Below are 17,177 nucleotides of genomic sequence, written 5' to 3' on the forward strand. Positions count from 1 at the left end.
CCAAACGATCCCTTTATAAATTTATTCTCAGAGATGGTTGTAAGTTTCACATTTTATTTCTATTTATCTTGGCTTATACTAATACAACATGTCTAGTGTAATTCCACAAGTGTATCTAGGGAGGGTAGTGTGTACACAGATTTTACCTCTATCTAGGGAGGTAGAGAGGTTGTTTCCGATAGAGCACAAGTAAAAGCATTACAAAGCAATTCGAAAACAAAGACAACAGGAGTGAAGAAGCCATGTCATTACTTCAAAAGCGCAAAAACATGTGAATTATCAGTGTTTCAACTATAAATAAAACGTATTCAAATGCAATTTGTAGCTCTTTCCTGGCTAATTTGAGTTCTTGCATAGCTCCTTAGCTCATTCAAATGCAAGCTGCTGCCTTTTTCTGGAAAAGAATGTCGTACCTGGAGGCTGATTTCCAGCAACAGAAAAACGAAGTAGCAATTTCATTTATTTTTTTAAGTAGTAATTCATTCGAGGGAGCAAACATTAGGATGGAAAAATGCATAACAAGTGCAGATTAAACTTCCAACGAACATATGTTGATGTCTACAACAAGCTAATGACGCCGAAATTGGCATATTCTTTTAGAAGTCACTGAACAAGAATACAAAATGCCTACAATCACAACACATATAACTATTGCAGAATCAACTCATCAAGTAATTGAAATGCAGGCAACAACTTTCTCTCCCTGCATATCACATCAATCAACATACCCCATGTCTGAGGCTCTGGCTTAAACCCCATCTCTAACAGCCCAAACAATGCCAAAGCTGCATCAGCTGCCTTTCCAGCCTCACAAAGTTGCACTATCAATTCATTTGACGTAGCAAAATGGGGCACAAATCGTCTAGCCAACATCAAACCTAACAACTCCATCGCCTTTTCTAGATCACCTTCTTTACACAAGAAATTTAACACGATCCTGTAACTTTCCTTTCTTAGATGGACACCATCATAAGGTAACTTCTCGAGCATATCGAAAGCTTCACTTGATCTGGAGGCTCTGCACAATCCCCCGAGTATGATTTTTACTGTCACGTCATCAGCTTTGCACCCTTTATCCTTCATTTCTTCAAGTAACTCGATGCCTTCATCAACTTTACCAGCCCTACAGAAGGAATTTATTAATGTTGTATAGCCTACTACGTCTGGTGTTAGGCCTACTCCCTTCATCTCATGAAATACCTCCTTGGCATCTCCCACTCTTCCTTCCTTACAAAATCCATTCATCAAAGCTGTGTAATTAACTATATTTGGCTGACATCCATTTTTCCTCATGAATTCTATTATGTTCCTAGCTCTATCCACCTTTCCTGCACGACAAAATGCATTTATTAAGATATTGTAAGTCAATGCATCTGGCGGAATCTGATCCTTAGCAAGCATTTTCTCAAAAAGGTCAATCGCATCTTGAAGCCTTCCACAACGGCATAAGCCATCCATGAGGGTGCTGTAAGTAATCAAGTTAGGATGAGAAACTCTTGATTTTCTCATCTCTTCTACTACTACAAATGCAGCTTCAACATCCCCTTTTCTGCAATGATACTTGACCAGGATATTGAAAATGCATGTATTGGGCTTCAAATCTAGATGCTTCTGCATGTTTAAGAGAAATTCCTTCGCCAGCTCCATCTGTTTTGCTTCAATAAGCAGATTCAGACATGTGCTAATGGCATTGAGGGAAGGTTTTTCCCGAACAATAGGCAAGATTGCATCAAACATCTCTAGAACCTTGTCATGGAGAGAGGATTTGGAGTAATGCTTCATGAGATTAGTAAATATGCCTTCATGAAACTTGCAAGTTTCATATTTCATCTGATGAATAATAGCATCAACTGTTTCGAATTTCTTGCAAACAGCGAGTCTATGGAGAAGAACAGCATAGGTAGAGTTATTGTGATTGAAACCCTTCTGATCAGAAACCTTGTTAAAGATCTCCAGGGCACGTCGTGCATCCTTCTCTCGTTTTATCAAATTGACTGCAGATTCATGAGATATATACTTGCGTTTTCTTGGCACTTGTTCTGCAGTGCCATCTCTCTCGATAGGAACATCTGGCCTCAGGGAATTCCTGTTCTGGTAATGCAGAGGAGAAATCCATTGAACTGAAGATGAGAACAACCTACATGAAGAACAGAGACTGCATCTCTTGTGCCCAATAGCTTTCATCCAAGTTAACAAGACTCCAGGATCTGCGACTCAAATTCCACCTGAAGAGTTATATGCAGCTGTTAGGGTAGAGAAAAAGAAAGTTATACTCCATCCTAACTCTCATACATACTCCATTGGCTCAAGCCTCTACTTTATACCTCAAAAATTTGGACTAACACAACACTTTGCACCCACGTAACTATACTTTTTCAGTTTACACTGCACAATCAACATTTTTGTATTAAATTCGCAGACAATCACTTTTTGCTGCTCATTTATCCAAAATAAGACAAAATATTGAACTTACCCCGTTTTTCATGTAAAGATAAACCGTCCCCTTCTTTCCCAAATTTCATTTTATCTTGGAACCGGAAATAATAAAAGAAGAAAAAAAAAGACCATAGTAGATCTATAAAATGGAATGACATCTATGGCATTGCGAAATTGTTGCATACTTCAACTAGACCATATCAACCATTCAGATTAAAGCACCAGTCATTCACTTGAAAAATACACATTTTTTCACAATCCAAACCAACAACAACATAATCCCACAAGTGGGGTCTCAGGAGAGTACCTTAGGGATAAGATTGAAAAATTCACCTTCACCTCTAAGTCAAACAATTCACACAATATCAAGTAGGAATAACTAAAACAACAAATAACAATATGGCACAAAAACTTACATATGCATCGGAGCTAGACTGAAACTCAAAATGCTAAACTAACTTCCAATACTTACAAACAAATTAAGAGAAAAATAATAGAAATCACTATAACATACTACTTGTGATGGTTATATTGTTTACCAGTTAATGAATTATAGAGCTTACAGAATTGATTAACTGCATCCAAGATCCTATTTTTTGCTCTTATTCAAGAAAAGGGTAAACTTAGAAGTGGATTGAAAGGTCAATTAAGATATGAATTAGCAAAAAAATTGCAGAAATGGAGAAGAACCGGTAGAGGGATTCAGAGATGGGATTTTTTCCCGACGAGGAGGCTCAGGGTTTTTCGTTTGCAATTAAAAATTAATTCAATTTTAGTTCTGGAAATATGACATCTTCTTTTTGTGATAGGACTAAATAGACAATTGGAGCAAAAAGTAATAACGTTGATTTTCTTTTCGAATGTAAAATAGATGAAATTAGTTGAATTTAAGTGAGTTAAAATAGACAGAATTAATATAACAAGAATAGTTAATAACTTGTTCAAAAGTTATTTGGATTAAAATATATTGAACTAAAAATAAGTCAAAAAGGCGAATTATAATTCAATTCGCCCAATTTTGATTAAAATTATAATTTATTTATTTATTCTTTTTATGTATTTAATAAAAAATATATATTGTAATTATATACCACATATCAAATGAAAAAAACTATATTTTCAAAGGATATTTTGACAAAAACTTTATGAGTTAATTGGACTATATTTCAGTTTATTTTTTAAATAGACTGAATTGAATAGGTCAAAATGAATACTTGGACCAATTAAGCTAATCATATTTGTTTGAGGTAATTTTACTATCCCTGCTTACGACTATTAATGTTTATTTCTTTTTTAACATAAAAGTTAAGGTAATATAGAAAATCAAAACGAATAAGAAAAAAAAGTACATGATACAAGTGTACACTTTATTTTAATTTTTATACAATATTCGTACAAATTTAATATAGCTATAAATAGGAGTTTGCAAAAATCGAACCGATCAATAAATTGAATTTAAAAAATATTATTAGGTTATTGCTATTGGATTATTGGATTAACAGATTTTTAATGATTTTATAAAAAAAATATCGGGTTATCGGTTCAATATCAATTTTTAGTATTGGGTTATTGAGTAAATCGATAACCCATTAAAACGATAGTAATGTACTACTTTACTTTTCATAAATATTATATATTAATATTAATTTAACATAACTAGACATTATATCAGTAGACTACAGTCTTCACATTACTTCTACTTCACATTAGGACGTTTTAGTCTATACTCAGAACCTAAAGTAAAGTAAGAACTAACAATTGTTCAAGATTGTCTTGTTGAACTGCTTGATTTAAGTTTTAGTTTTACTTTGTAATTTTAACTTTTGCAAGTTCGTAAACGTTTATAATTTAATTAACATCAAAAATTTCATATTATGTTTTGGTTGTAACATGTAATTATAACTTTCGTACTAAATCTGTTCTTATTGATGCAATTTCTTATTATCTTTCTTGTTTCAGTATATCAAAGCATTTACAAGCTTACAATTTATTTGCTTGTTTCACTGTATTGTGCCAAATTGTTAGAGAAGTGAGAAGTCATATATTTATTTTATGAGTATTTGCTTATTGGGTAAATCGAAAATCGAACCGTTAATAATTAAAAATCAGTAAACAGAAAATCGATAAAAAATATCTTATTGATTTGTTATTGATTTAGCGTATTTAAAAATTGAAAATCGATAAACCGAATCAATAATACATAAAATCAAACCAAAATGGAACTGAACCGATCGATGCACACCCCTAGCAACAAATAACAAAACCACTTAAAACAATTTACATACAAATTACATGCAATATGTTTTTGTATTTATTTTATATATTGTGTATTTTCCTTCTATTTTCAATTGGTGTATATCTTACTTTATGCACAGTGATTTATATGCATTAAACATAGCATTATTATACCACCAAAAACTATCATAATCATCACTACTCCATCATATAAATGCAGAAACAATGTTCATACAAAATACTAAAGATGATGAAAATGATTAAGGGACATTAACTAAAAGCCAGAGGAATCATCCAGCTAGTAGTAGCAACATCATTGAGAGAACAAATGATTGTAGAATGTGATGGGACTCATGGAAGATAGAAGGAAAAAAAGAGAAAAATACATGTGTGTTATTTATGCAACTATATACTATTTGATATTTTGGTATGTTATTTCTAAATATCAAATATTATATCGAACACCAAAAATATTTAAAAATGTATAATATATACCAAATCAAATACCATAATACCAAAATCAAGGTATCAAAATTTTTGAAATGGTATGATAATTCGATATAAATCATACCATGTCCACCTCTACACATGAGCAACAATCAGAGATAGGATTTAGCATTTCATACATTCTAATCTTAATACACGTTTTAGTATTGTGTATTCAAATTCAACAGCAACAATAACATACCTAATGAATCCCACAAATGGAGTCTGTAGATGGTAGAATATACACAAACTTTATCACTACATCGTGAAAATAAAGAAGCTGTTTACGAAAGATCCTTCGCTCAAATATAACAATTCCATATACACGTCTTAGTAAAATGTGTGCATTCAAATTCACATCTTGATCTTATATAATAAAAATAAACGACCAAAAAATATGATGTAATAGGTGAGATTGCTTCTCACTTAATCAGAATCTCAAGTTTGAACTGGGTAAGCAAAAAGTTGTTATTATTAAGGAGCGCTCCCAAATGGAATCCTATACCATACAAATTTATATTAATCAAACTCTATCATAAATATAAATTTTGAAAAATAAAAATAAAGGAGGTGTTAAATAAAAAAGAAAGGAAAGTGTATTCAACTCCACGTACAAAGAAAAAGAGCATAAAAGTCTCCTCTCTCTCTCTCTTTCGGTCTCACACATAACAGTGCTGAGAAGAATCGATTCTCTTTCGCCTAAAGTTTCTCTCTACTATACATCCATGGCGGCTCCACTTCCAGAAAATCTCAGCCGGGAACAGTACCTTTACTTAGCCAAACTCGCCGAACAAGCCGAGCGCTATGAAGAGATGGTTCAGTTCATGGACAAACTAGTCCTCAATTTCACCCCGGCCGGTGAACTCACCGTAGAGGAACGGAATCTCCTCTCCGTCGCTTACAAAAACGTGATCGGCTCTCTTCGTGCCGCCTGGCGTATTGTTTCCTCCATTGAACAGAAGGAGGAATCGCGGAAGAACGAAGAGCATGTGCATCTTGTTAAGGAGTATAGAGGTAAAGTTGAGAATGAACTTTCGCAGGTTTGTGCTGGTATACTCAAGTTGCTCGAATCAAATCTTGTTCCGTCGGCTTCTACTAGTGAATCGAAGGTGTTTTACCTTAAGATGAAAGGTGATTATTACCGGTATCTTGCTGAGTTTAAGGTTGGAGATGAGAGGAAGCACGCGGCTGAAGACACTATGAATTCTTATAAGGCTGCTCAGGTACTGTTTTGAGCTGACTTTTATTTCCTATTTTGCTGTATTTTTAGGTTTTGAGTTTGATTTTTACTTGTTTTCAGATTAGGGAAAATTACATCTTGGTTTTCTTATTTACTTGTTGTGCTAGTAGGATTTTCATTGAGATCTGAAATTAATGTAGAAACTGTAGATGATTTCGATATGAATGCAGAGAACTAAATTTAGCCATTCTGATCTGGATTTTATGTATTTGCGTTGAGAATGTAGTGGAGATTGTTACTAATAACAATAAAAGTGTGGAGATTGTTAAATCAGGTTTGATTTTTCTATTGCATTTTAGTTTTTGTGTCAAATACTTATATATTAATCTTACTACTGTAATTGAAACTTTGAGAAATGAATTGTTTAGCTGGAGGTTAAAGATGATGTGACATTGGACCTCTGGGGCAAACTGCATCTTTATCTTCCTAGTTTCTTATTGTGATAGCAGGATTTATGTTGAGATGGGGATTAAGCATCATGAGACTGTAGCTAGATATCAAGATGAATACAGTTTTAGCCATTTCTAATATGTGTTTAATCAGTGATATGTGTTTTTAAGCTGCAGCTTAAGATGTTCCTTTGCATTATTATCCTTGACTTTGAAAGAGATTTATGTGTAAATGTATTAATCTATTTTTATAGAGGAAATCATAGGTACAAGTACGGCAACTAAGAGAACAAGGGACAGAACTTTGTGATCTGCAGATTGTAGCCTCCTTACTCTGTTATTTCTAAGCAATGTCACTTTTATTGTGTGATGTTTCATATTTGTATCAGATGAAGTGTCATTTCCATCCAAGAAGGGTCTTTCAACACCAAATTGTTTTGATGCTTGTTTGAAATTAAAGAATGAACTGAATTGATAAATAAGTCCTTGTTGTGCGAAGTTAGAAGATCGGTTGTAGACTGGTCAGTGTTTGTAAATGTCCAAGGATTTTTGCATTAATAAGACTTACACCAATTCAGTTGTAGTTGTGTCATTGATGTAGTTAGGAACACTCCAGGACCAATTCTTTTGACTTGGGTTGGCTGTATGAATCACAAAATTAACTTCACATGCAAAGGCTTTCTAATTATGCTGCACATTTTTAGACACTATATAAAGGAGGTTAGCCTGATTGCTACCAGGAGTTTTCAGTTCTCTCTGTTTTTGCTCCTTCTGGATCTTGATGAACTATAATTTCAAAAAAAGTTTAGTCTGGTGTGCGACATCTGTTCTACAGTTGGTCAAATCTTGTATGTTCATTTTTTTGCATTTCATTTTGTATACAGATTTCGATCGTATGGTTGGAAAATTCAGTTTCACTGATTCTTTCCTGCCTTTGTTGTCATTGAAGGAAATTGCCCTGACAGATCTGCCTCCAACACATCCCATAAGGCTGGGTCTTGCACTTAATTTCTCCGTCTTCTACTTTGAGATACTGAACTCATCTGACAAAGCTTGCAGTATGGCAAAACAGGTAAATTTTAGTGTTTCTGCTGCAGATATGATGTAAAATTTATATGCTTCATGTGCAGTTTTTATATGTTCTAAGCAGGTTGGACTGTTGTTTTAGCTTTGACTAATAAAAGAGCCATTGAATAAACTTGGGAAAGGGCAACTGAATAATGTAAGTGAAAGATGGAGAATGGAAGGCCAAGGGGGGTGGGGGGGGGGAGGGGGGGACTCAGGGAGAAGGAAGTGATTAGAGCTATTAGATAAGGGAGAATTGATGGATGGTTAAATGGATGGATAGGATGAAAGACTACGAGGCAAAGACAGATGAACCCAAGTGCTTTAGGGAAAGTGGGTTGACAACTTAATATAAGAGAGATGACAGTAGGATAAGTTATTTAAAAGCAATATGGAGAAATGATCTGCTTTGGTGTGTGTTCTTCTTCAAAAGTTTTCATAGTCTTTAGTCAAGAACTAGTGTACTGTTAAAATGTTGGTGAAGTTAGTAATTGACGACAGTCCTACTAACCCATTTAGTTTTGGCTGTAAACTGATTTATAATCAAGGTTAACCTAAAGTGCTAGTTGGCTACGAACATGAGCCTTGTATTTGCTCCTCTTGAAATTGAAGCTAACCTGCAGATTGAACATTTAGGTTTTATCATCAATCTCTATAGTATCTATATTATGCTTACGCATGCCAATTGATCTAGTTATGTTAAGAGCGATCCATATCTTTGCATTTGGGATGATTTTTTTGGTCTTACTTGTTTAGGCATTTGAGGAAGCCATCGCTGAGCTGGACACTTTAGGTGAAGAATCATACAAGGATAGCACCCTCATAATGCAACTCCTACGAGACAATCTCACACTTTGGACCTCAGATGCTCAGGTAGGTGCTTCTGTTGAAAGTTGCCATTACAAGCCACCATCAAATGCACACACGTACTATAACTCTGAAGCTTGATGTTATTACTTAATAAAACCTTCTTTAATTGTTGCCATGTGCATAATGCAGGATCAATTGGATGAATCTTGATTGGCATGCTTACTCATCGTCTCTTTTTAGGAATGGGCTCTAAATGTCGTTTGCTTTATTGTGCTGACTTATTGTATAAGAAAAAAGACAGCTTCTCTTGACATGTTATGTTTGATGTTTGACTTGTGGTGGTTTGGTACTTGGAAATCCAGTTGTTAAATTTGCCATATTTGCTGCATTTCTTTTGCTTTGGTAATAGTTACTGGCTTTAGATATTTTCTCTTTTCTCATTGCAATCAAACCTTAGTACTGTGTAAGCACGAGGGTATAAGAAAAAACTAAATGGGTGTGCTTTCTAGGAATTCTTGATGATGAGATATTTTCTACACTGTCAAGAATGACCATTCTACAACTTCCATGACGATGAGATATTTTCTGCATGTTGAGGACTTGAAGACTTTTGGTTGAATAATTGAGGACGTTTCAAAAAGTATCATGAAAATGGGATACACATCTTTGGTGCTATTGGAAACTTTTGATAGCGTCATCCAATGGCTAAAAGTAAAAAATATAGTAGCTCTTTTGATGTTGCTAAACGTAAAAGCAAATAAATCTGAGTGATCATGCTATGATGACTAGAGAATATGCAACTGCTAGAAGAGCTGAGTTAGTTAATTTTCGTATTAAATTATCAAACTTCCACAAATCTTAAATCCCACTTCGACTTAATAATTTGGTTTCAACTTCGAATGTTGTCCATAAGTACCGTGAATATGTTAATTCAACGTTGATGCAAACGAACTTACCTGAATATTAGTTATCCAATCATAATCCACTCGAAACCGAGAATACCAAAGTACCCATAAGCTCATGAAGGTCTCGTTCTTTCACCATATATACAAGAAGCAACGCCCAAAATCATCCAAGAATGTATGATAAGATACTATTAAAGAGAGATATAAGACCTCACATCAAGAGTTAAGACTAACGACGCAGTTTAAGTAACAAGTACTTAAGACAGAAAATACCAAATAACATGGATATTTGTCTCCGACTCTTACTAAGTTACAGGCTCAAGGTAGAACAAGCTTTTCTTGGCTTTTATTCATTTATCCCTTGTGCTGTTCTTCAGCCATTCTAGGTACTGTGGACTGCCACCAACTATGGGCATGGCAATCACTTCAGGAACACTGCAAGAAACAACCAAGAAAAGGATCAAAATAATCTAAGCGCACTCTCTCCATGCTCATTCCCCTCTTTTGAGGGATTAACAGTTAGTGAAGATAGCAAATAGCTTATGCCCCTAAGACCAAGCATGAATGTAAAAATTTTGGAGCAGAAACTGCAGGTTCATGGACTGGTACAAAGAAAAACGTATAACAAATGTCATGTCAAATTAGGTCTTGGGCCTAACTCACACTCCAAAAGCTAGCTTAGAGGAAGGAGGATTGCCCAAGCCTTATAAAGAGTTCAGGGTTCTCGTTGAGGTCCGAATGTGGGATCATTCTCATCACAAACACATTATTATACATGAAAAAATTGTCTTCCTCCTAAGTCTCTTTTTAACATTGGAAACAGGAATTCAAAAAAGATGATCTGTGCCAGGTTTGTCTAAACAATGCAGAAAATAAGATGGTTGAACATTAAATGACAAGTTACAAACTGAAGAAGTACCGATGTCATAATTGGCAGAAAGAAAAAGAACCAAAGATGCAAGGACTTACTCATATTCATGGTTGGCCTTCACGTGCTCCGTAAGAGCCTCTAAAAGGGATTCCCTGGTTTTGATTATAAGCAGCTCTTCAGAATCGGTCTGAACCTATTAACAAAAACAAAAACAAAAAGCAAAACTATTCTTAGGAAACAACGCGACACACATAGTGATTAGTGTATCAAGAAATGTTGATTCCAAACAGTCCTTTGAAGAAGAGTCTTACCTCTCCTTGCCACTCGTAAACTGATTCAACGCCTGCACACACAGCATATAAATTCACTTATGCATCCACAAGTTTCTTGATGTACTAGTCATAGCCGTAACATGTTAACTTAGAAAAGAAGACTAATGACTCCACCAACGAATGTATTAATTTTAGCTTGAATTTGAGTAACTCTGCAACCAAGAAGTCTCCTACACATGTAAGGGAATGCTGAGAGCGAAATACATGGCTAAAATGCACTTCGGTGTTTTGCCAGACATTGGTTCCTAAATAATTTGAAGCAATGTCACAAACAGAAACGAAAAGAAAGCTAGTCAATACACCTTTCTTCTACAAAATACATAACTGTGCACATACCCCAGGACAGAGTCGATTTTTTATCTCCTTGGTTCAATTGTATAGAAATCAGTACCAATTACCGAACCCTACAGGTTTTAGCCCTTCCACCCCCAAAAATTCTTCCATATTATCAGAGGCTATCAACACTAGGCCCCAGAAGGATAAATAAGTGCTAACAGCCTATCCTCTTGATTTGCTTGCATTCAACTTTTCATATTTAACATAAAAGACCCCAACACATTCTTCATTACTCTAGTATTCCATTATGCTCAAATGACAACAATATTTCAATGCATATTTACCTTCAATTATTCAAAGCATTGATCCTTTGAGAATTAGTTCCAACAAGAAACAAAATGATAAAGTGGACATCAATGTTTTCAACATCGCAGCAGTCCAACCAAATCAAAGAAAAATGATAGAATCAATAGTTCAATTAGGTTCCATCTCCGGAAGGGAGTATAATCAAAAGCACGCAACACTACAGGCAGAAAACAAAGGAAATAGCGATATATTTGAGTTCATATATGCAAATTGTTTAATGCAAGTGAGGAAGAAATCAAAATACCTAAAACACTAATGGTTAACACGCTTGTAACGAGCATAGCCACTTCACATAACTGATGATACATTTGAAGGAATCAAACTTCAAGTTCCAGCGCAAAGTGTTACTAGCAAATGATGTGGAATTAGCACTCTGCATTCTAATTCAATTCACGACAACAAGAGTGAACAACACTTTCCCAAGAACAGCAGTACTAGTAGCATGTTGAACTGGAGTTGAATTGCTTAGGTCTAAACACTTGAATAATGGTAGATATACTTTCCGAGATGGGTCATTCATTTAGTGCAAGGCAAAAACATGGAAGGTTACTTTGGCTAGTTAGAGCATTAATAAGGAGTTGTGCTCACCTGGTACTCGATTAACACATGCTGCAAGTTTCTCTTTGACTATGCTCCCAGCCAGTTTCTTACCTGCAAAATAGTTAGAATCCAAGCTAATGATACTAAAGTTTCCATCCATAGCATCAAAAATCACATAAAATTTGAATTTTTTTGGAAATTTGTGCTGAAACCATCTTTCTATAACATACTAAATTAGTACACTTGGACAGATACTAAATATTGCTTCAGACTATTGGTAGTTGGTACTTTGATACAAGTCAAATAGAATAATAGTGTGGATTCTCCTTTTTTGTTCAGACAATGACCAAGATTCACGAATGTTAGAGCACGAATCCAAAGGAGTTACTCTAATTATCCTTCTAAATTTTCTATCTAAGAATAGAACTAAAAGCACACCAAAGAGAACCAACAAAGGAAAAACATACTCCCTCCGTTTCAATTTGTTTGTCCTACTTTCTTGTTAGTCCGTTCTAAGAAGAATGTCTCTTTCCTTTTTGAGCAACTCTTCAATTCTAATTTTTCACATGACATGTTTAAGACCACTAGATTAAAGAACAATTCGGTGCATTCCACACAAGGGTGTCAATGGTTTTCAAAAAACCGATTTAACCAACCGAACCATCCCGAACCGATTTTTAGGTTTCTTTTTATAAAACTGACGGTTTCTATATAAACTTATAACCATACCGAATAATTGGGTAGGTTTTTTATTTTATAAAAAATTAACCGAAAAAATACAGAACCGTACAGAATAATATATGTGTAAAATATATTTTATTTATTAAGTTTAAAAATAATAAAACATTAATTTTTTTGCTTTTAGGCCCAAGATAATGGAAGTGACTACGAACGACAACATAATTAACACTCATAGTCATAACACTAAAACGTCTCATACTACTCCGATTGAAACTAAATTAATTTTAATATCTCAACTCTCGAGTAGTAACTAGTAAACTACAAGGTATTCCAACGATCTTGGATAATAAGCTACAAGTTATTAGACATTTTTCCTGTCTTATAGTTTAAATTTTTCTTATTGGATACTTTAATCAAGTAAACTCAGTTTTTGATTTCATTTTGACTGAGTTCTTTCCGCTCGTGTGATGTAAATTATATTTTTTTTCTTTGGTTAATATTTTACACTACCATAATATAATGGGATGAATCTCTATTATTGTTTTCTTGATCATCACCTTTAAACAATAAAAATGTCTAGAGATTTTTTCCCAAAGTCATCAACAAGTACATATGGTAGCGTGTTCTAACTTTTATATTTTTTTTAAAAAATATCGAAAATTAATCGAACCGTACCAACACTGAAGAAAAACCGAGATAATGGGACGGTTATGAGAAGTTAAGTTCTGGTTATATAAAATAAAATAACCGAAAAAATGGTACAATATAAATTTTATAAAAGGCTGAACACATAGATAGGCCCTTGAACTTGATTAGTTTTTCCTCTCAGGCACCTCAACTATGTTGCCTTCCTATTGAACCCTTTAACCATACATAATCTGTACCTTTTAAACATTCATTGCTGACATTGAATAAAACGTTTTATCACATTTGAAGAACGCGTGAAAAGGATTTAAAGGGGCTGATGTGGAATCCATTTTGGAATGTAACGGTCTTCCTTTTCACGTACTCTTCAAACGTGATAACACGTTTAATGGATTCCACATCAGCCCCTTACGTCCCAAAATGGATTCCACATCAGCCTCTTTAAATCATTTTCACGCGCTTTTCAAACGTGATAAAACGTTTTATACAACGTTAGCAATGAATATTTAAAAGGTACAAATTATGTATGATTCAGGGGTTCAATAGGAAGGCAGCATAGTTAAGGTGCGAGAGGAAAAACCAACCAAATTCAAGGACCTATCTATTTATTTGGCCTTTATAAAATAACCATCCGAACCGTACCATTGACACCCCTAATTCCACATATTTTAGTTTAAGCGCACAAGATTCGAAAGCCTTATTTATTTCCTTAAACTTCATGTCAAGTCAAAACCAGATAAACAAATTGAAATGGAGGGAGTATATGTGATCCCGAGACCAAGCTATCACCATGAGTCAAGTTCAATGGTGTAAGAGCTTACAGAGCAAATAAAACTCAATAGTCAAACAGGGATCATAATTCAGCAAGAATCCTCAACAAGATTACAATTTTAGTGAAGGATTAACAAAAACAACAATCATCCAAAACTACAAAAAAGAAAAAGGCATAAACAGAAATCAAATAGCAGAAGAAATAGTAGCAAAACAAACCCAATTCTTTGTTAGGAACAGTGACATAAACAACAATGCTTGGGGCAATCTTGCTGCTAGCTTCCATTCTAATTCTACTAACACTTGTACTCCGTCTCCTGAAAATGTCAAAACAAAACCAACCCAGATATTATTTTTCTCTAAAACCCACAAACCAATTTCAAGATTCTGATCAGAAATCGCAGGAGAAATTGAAAAATTACCGCAAAAGAGGGGCAAAGGGAAGTGAATGAGCCAAACCCGTTTTGGTAAAAGGGGTAGAGAGATTAGAGAGACCAAAAGTAAGAACACAGAAGGCACCTACTATGGGTAATTTCCGACGGATTAAAGTTGATGATGCTATTGCTGAGAGTGTTGATGCCATTTGTAATTGATATTTGCTCTGATTTATATTGTCTTGATTCCATTGTTAAACAAAAAGCAAAGAATCGTTGAAAGCCTGAAACTTTCTAGAAGAGATCAAACTTGGGCTTTATTGTTTATATCCAATAATATAGGCCTCTCTGAAATTGGGCTGGGAGCAAACTGATTTTTTTTTAATAAAAATGTAATATCAATATTGTGTTTGTAAGATTAAGCAATATATGAACAAATATTAGGTTAAAACGAGTAATTTTTTTAAAATCAAACAACACAAATTCTATTAGTTTAGGGCATAATTACGTGCCTTCATTTTAGTTTTTGAAATTACATTCTGTACCACATTTATTTCGCTAGATGCATGTATCACGAATAAATGCGGATCAAATTAGGTGTAGCTTGTTTTAGATACATTGTATCTAAGTGTGATTCGGATGTATTTGGAATACATTAACTCTCTTACTCACCCCTCTCTCTCTCTCTCTCTCTCTCGGTCGCCTCTTTTCCTATGTATCTATATTTCAAAATGCATCCGACATCCCAAATACATGTTACTAGTGTGATTCATATATATATGTGATACACTGACTCTCTCACTCGACTCTCTCCTTATGTATCTATATTTCATATTTGATACATGTACTTGACTTGAAATCTGAAGGAATAATGTATCTGACTTAAAATCTAGTATAAAAGTAATAATTGGTATGAGAATATGTAATAATTTCAAACTATAAAATAAATTAGTATTTATATAATTAGGTAGTTTTTCCTTCTTCTTTTTTTCAAGCCTGTGCTTTGTTGTTTTTATCTAATATGAAGCCTCTCTGAAATTGGGCTGTGCCAGCAATTTGAGCTTGTTGAGAGCCTCATTAAAGCCATGCTTTCTTTGCGTCTAGAAATTTTTCACCAAAAAAATTCTTTGACGTAAAACACAATTATATGTGGTAGAATTCAAATAAAGTAGAAAATTCAGGGAAAAATTTAATACGTATATCGATTAGGAAATATAAATAGTAAATTTAGTCAGCTATTTGCCTAAAGATCACCTTGTTAAACATTCTTTTGAGTTAAAAGCTGTTTGAGCTAAAAAAAAAATAAACTGTGACACAACTCAGCTTAGATATAAAATTGCGTTTGTTTTGTTTTTTGCGGTTTCTACAGCTTCTATAGCCTTGTATTGAAAAAAATGGATCAATAATTGTTACTAATATTTAGGACAAAACATATGCAGCAATATACCAATTGAATTACTAATCCTCTAAACAAATTCTTCTTTTCCCCTTTCTTTGTCTTGTTATTCGAAAAATTGAAATTGTATTGCTAATAATATACTCAATATAATTTTACAAAAACAAAAATCGTTGCATGAATATCTAATGGTGGGGCCTAGCAATTACTAATAAAATAGGTGAAGATCATAGCGCAAAATGGTTTAAATCTCAAGAAAAACAAAATGCTAAGTAATTTTTTCCTAATGCGTCTAAGATTTGTTCAAAGTAATTATAATAATTATATACTTATACAAAGTAATATACGGTATAGTCTGGTGTTCTAAAATTTCCACTATATATGGCCTCCGAGAAAAGGCCCCACAAAGATTCATCATAAGTTTGTAACCGATTAAATGAGTGTGGGGCTGTGAATTGAATTACTCTTCTTCTTTTTCTTCAACTTCTTTTCCAATTTATTTTTTTGTAAATAGATATTTTTTTCTCGAAAAAACTATTGTTAACATGCGATTTTTTTATTTTTTTGATTTCATGTTTGCAAATGGAAATTTTCTTGAGGTTTTTGTCCTTTTACCTTCTTTTTTTCTATTAAATTTTGGAGGATCGTTGACCATGATTTTAAAAGGAGAAAATTCCAATATATGAAGGTTTGTTTGACATATCTATCACTAGGGGTGGGCATAAAATACCGAAAACCGAATTATCGAACCGAATCGGCTATTTCGGTATTTCGGTATTCGGTACTTGGGTCCGGTATTCGGTACCGGAATATTAAATTTCGGTATTTCGATTTCGATTTCGGTATTTATTAATTATTCCGTTCGGTATTCGGTAAATCCCGAATACCAAATTATTTCTGTTGGGCCTCCTAAAAATTCCTTTTAATTTTTAAACATAAAGGGCTATAGGCCCATTCCTATAATTTAATCCAGCCCAATTGTCTTCAACATACCCTAAGTGAAGTCCCTAACAGACTAACACATTACACACTAACAAGTAACAACACTTAACCTATTCAGTATTCAGTATTCATCTCAATACTTCACTACTATTGAAGTTCTGCCTCTGCCCTTCACGCCGCCTTCAACCCTTCAGCTTCACCGTGCCTTCACGTCGCCTTCATCCCTTCAACTTCACTGCGCCGTCACGCCGCCATCAGCTTCACCACTTCACGCCGCCTTCACCTTCACCGCTTTACGCCGCCATTAGCTTCACCGCTTCACGCCGCTTTCACCTTCGCCGCTTTCACCTTCACCGCTTCACTTGAAGGTAAGTTCTCTTTGCTTCTTCTCTTCCTCTTCCTCTTCCTCTTCCAGTC

General features: G+C 34.3%; 3 protein-coding genes across 5 annotated transcripts; 1 reads left to right on the forward strand and 2 right to left on the reverse strand.

Moving 5' to 3' along the window:
* Window positions 1-339: 339 nt before the first annotated feature.
* Window positions 340-3,235, reverse strand: LOC129904284 (pentatricopeptide repeat-containing protein At5g18475). Of its 3 annotated transcripts, none has more exons than XM_055979827.1 (2): window positions 3,000-3,235; window positions 340-2,225 (listed from the first exon to the last, which is right to left on the reverse strand). In XM_055979827.1, the coding sequence occupies exon 2, from the start codon at window positions 2,182-2,184 to the stop codon at window positions 649-651; it is 1,536 nt and encodes a 511-aa protein (XP_055835802.1). In that variant the 5' UTR covers window positions 2,185-2,225; window positions 3,000-3,235; the 3' UTR covers window positions 340-648. The 3 variants fall into 3 exon arrangements, with proteins under 3 accessions (XP_055835802.1, XP_055835801.1, XP_055835803.1); XM_055979826.1 differs by having other exon boundaries at window positions 2,976-3,235; XM_055979828.1 differs by lacking the exon at window positions 3,000-3,235 and adding an exon at window positions 2,325-2,881.
* Window positions 3,236-5,772: 2,537 nt separating this feature from the next.
* LOC129902590 (14-3-3 protein 10) lies at window positions 5,773-9,049 on the forward strand. The gene is made up of 4 exons (XM_055977917.1): window positions 5,773-6,380; window positions 7,736-7,858; window positions 8,608-8,724; window positions 8,851-9,049. Exons 1-4 carry the CDS (start codon window positions 5,883-5,885, stop codon window positions 8,869-8,871), a joined length of 759 nt encoding a protein of 252 aa, XP_055833892.1. The 5' UTR covers window positions 5,773-5,882; the 3' UTR covers window positions 8,872-9,049.
* A 602-nt stretch (window positions 9,050-9,651) lies between these two features.
* LOC129903377 (protein CutA, chloroplastic) lies at window positions 9,652-14,704 on the reverse strand. The gene is made up of 6 exons (XM_055978912.1): window positions 14,471-14,704; window positions 14,268-14,365; window positions 12,000-12,062; window positions 10,749-10,780; window positions 10,536-10,630; window positions 9,652-10,001 (listed from the first exon to the last, which is right to left on the reverse strand). Exons 1-6 carry the CDS (start codon window positions 14,629-14,631, stop codon window positions 9,917-9,919), a joined length of 534 nt encoding a protein of 177 aa, XP_055834887.1. The 5' UTR covers window positions 14,632-14,704; the 3' UTR covers window positions 9,652-9,916.
* Window positions 14,705-17,177: the final 2,473 nt, after the last annotated feature.

Source organism: Solanum dulcamara, chromosome 9, assembly GCF_947179165.1.
Source record: "Solanum dulcamara chromosome 9, daSolDulc1.2, whole genome shotgun sequence".
Lineage (NCBI taxonomy): Eukaryota > Viridiplantae > Streptophyta > Magnoliopsida > Solanales > Solanaceae > Solanum > Solanum dulcamara.

What these genes read in the sequence shown, in the direction of transcription:
- LOC129904284 (XM_055979827.1), bottom strand. Translation starts at nt 2,184, where the DNA reads ATGAAAGCTATTGGGCACAAGAGATGCAGTCTCTGTTCTTCATGTAGG.
- LOC129902590 (XM_055977917.1), top strand. Translation starts at nt 5,883, where the DNA reads ATGGCGGCTCCACTTCCAGAAAATCTCAGCCGGGAACAGTACCTTTAC. An exon ending in ATTCTTATAAGGCTGCTCAG is followed by an intron (nt 6,381 to 7,735) that starts GTACTGTTTTGA and finishes TTGTCATTGAAG; the next exon opens with GAAATTGCCCTGACAGATCT. An exon ending in TTTGGACCTCAGATGCTCAG is followed by an intron (nt 8,725 to 8,850) that starts GTAGGTGCTTCT and finishes TGCATAATGCAG; the next exon opens with GATCAATTGGATGAATCTTG.
- LOC129903377 (XM_055978912.1), bottom strand. Translation starts at nt 14,631, where the DNA reads ATGGCATCAACACTCTCAGCAATAGCATCATCAACTTTAATCCGTCGG. An exon ending in CCCTTTGCCCCTCTTTTGCG is followed by an intron (nt 14,366 to 14,470) that starts GTAATTTTTCAA and finishes TGACATTTTCAG; the next exon opens with GAGACGGAGTACAAGTGTTA. An exon ending in TTTACGAGTGGCAAGGAGAG is followed by an intron (nt 10,631 to 10,748) that starts GTAAGACTCTTC and finishes TTTTGTTAATAG; the next exon opens with GTTCAGACCGATTCTGAAGA.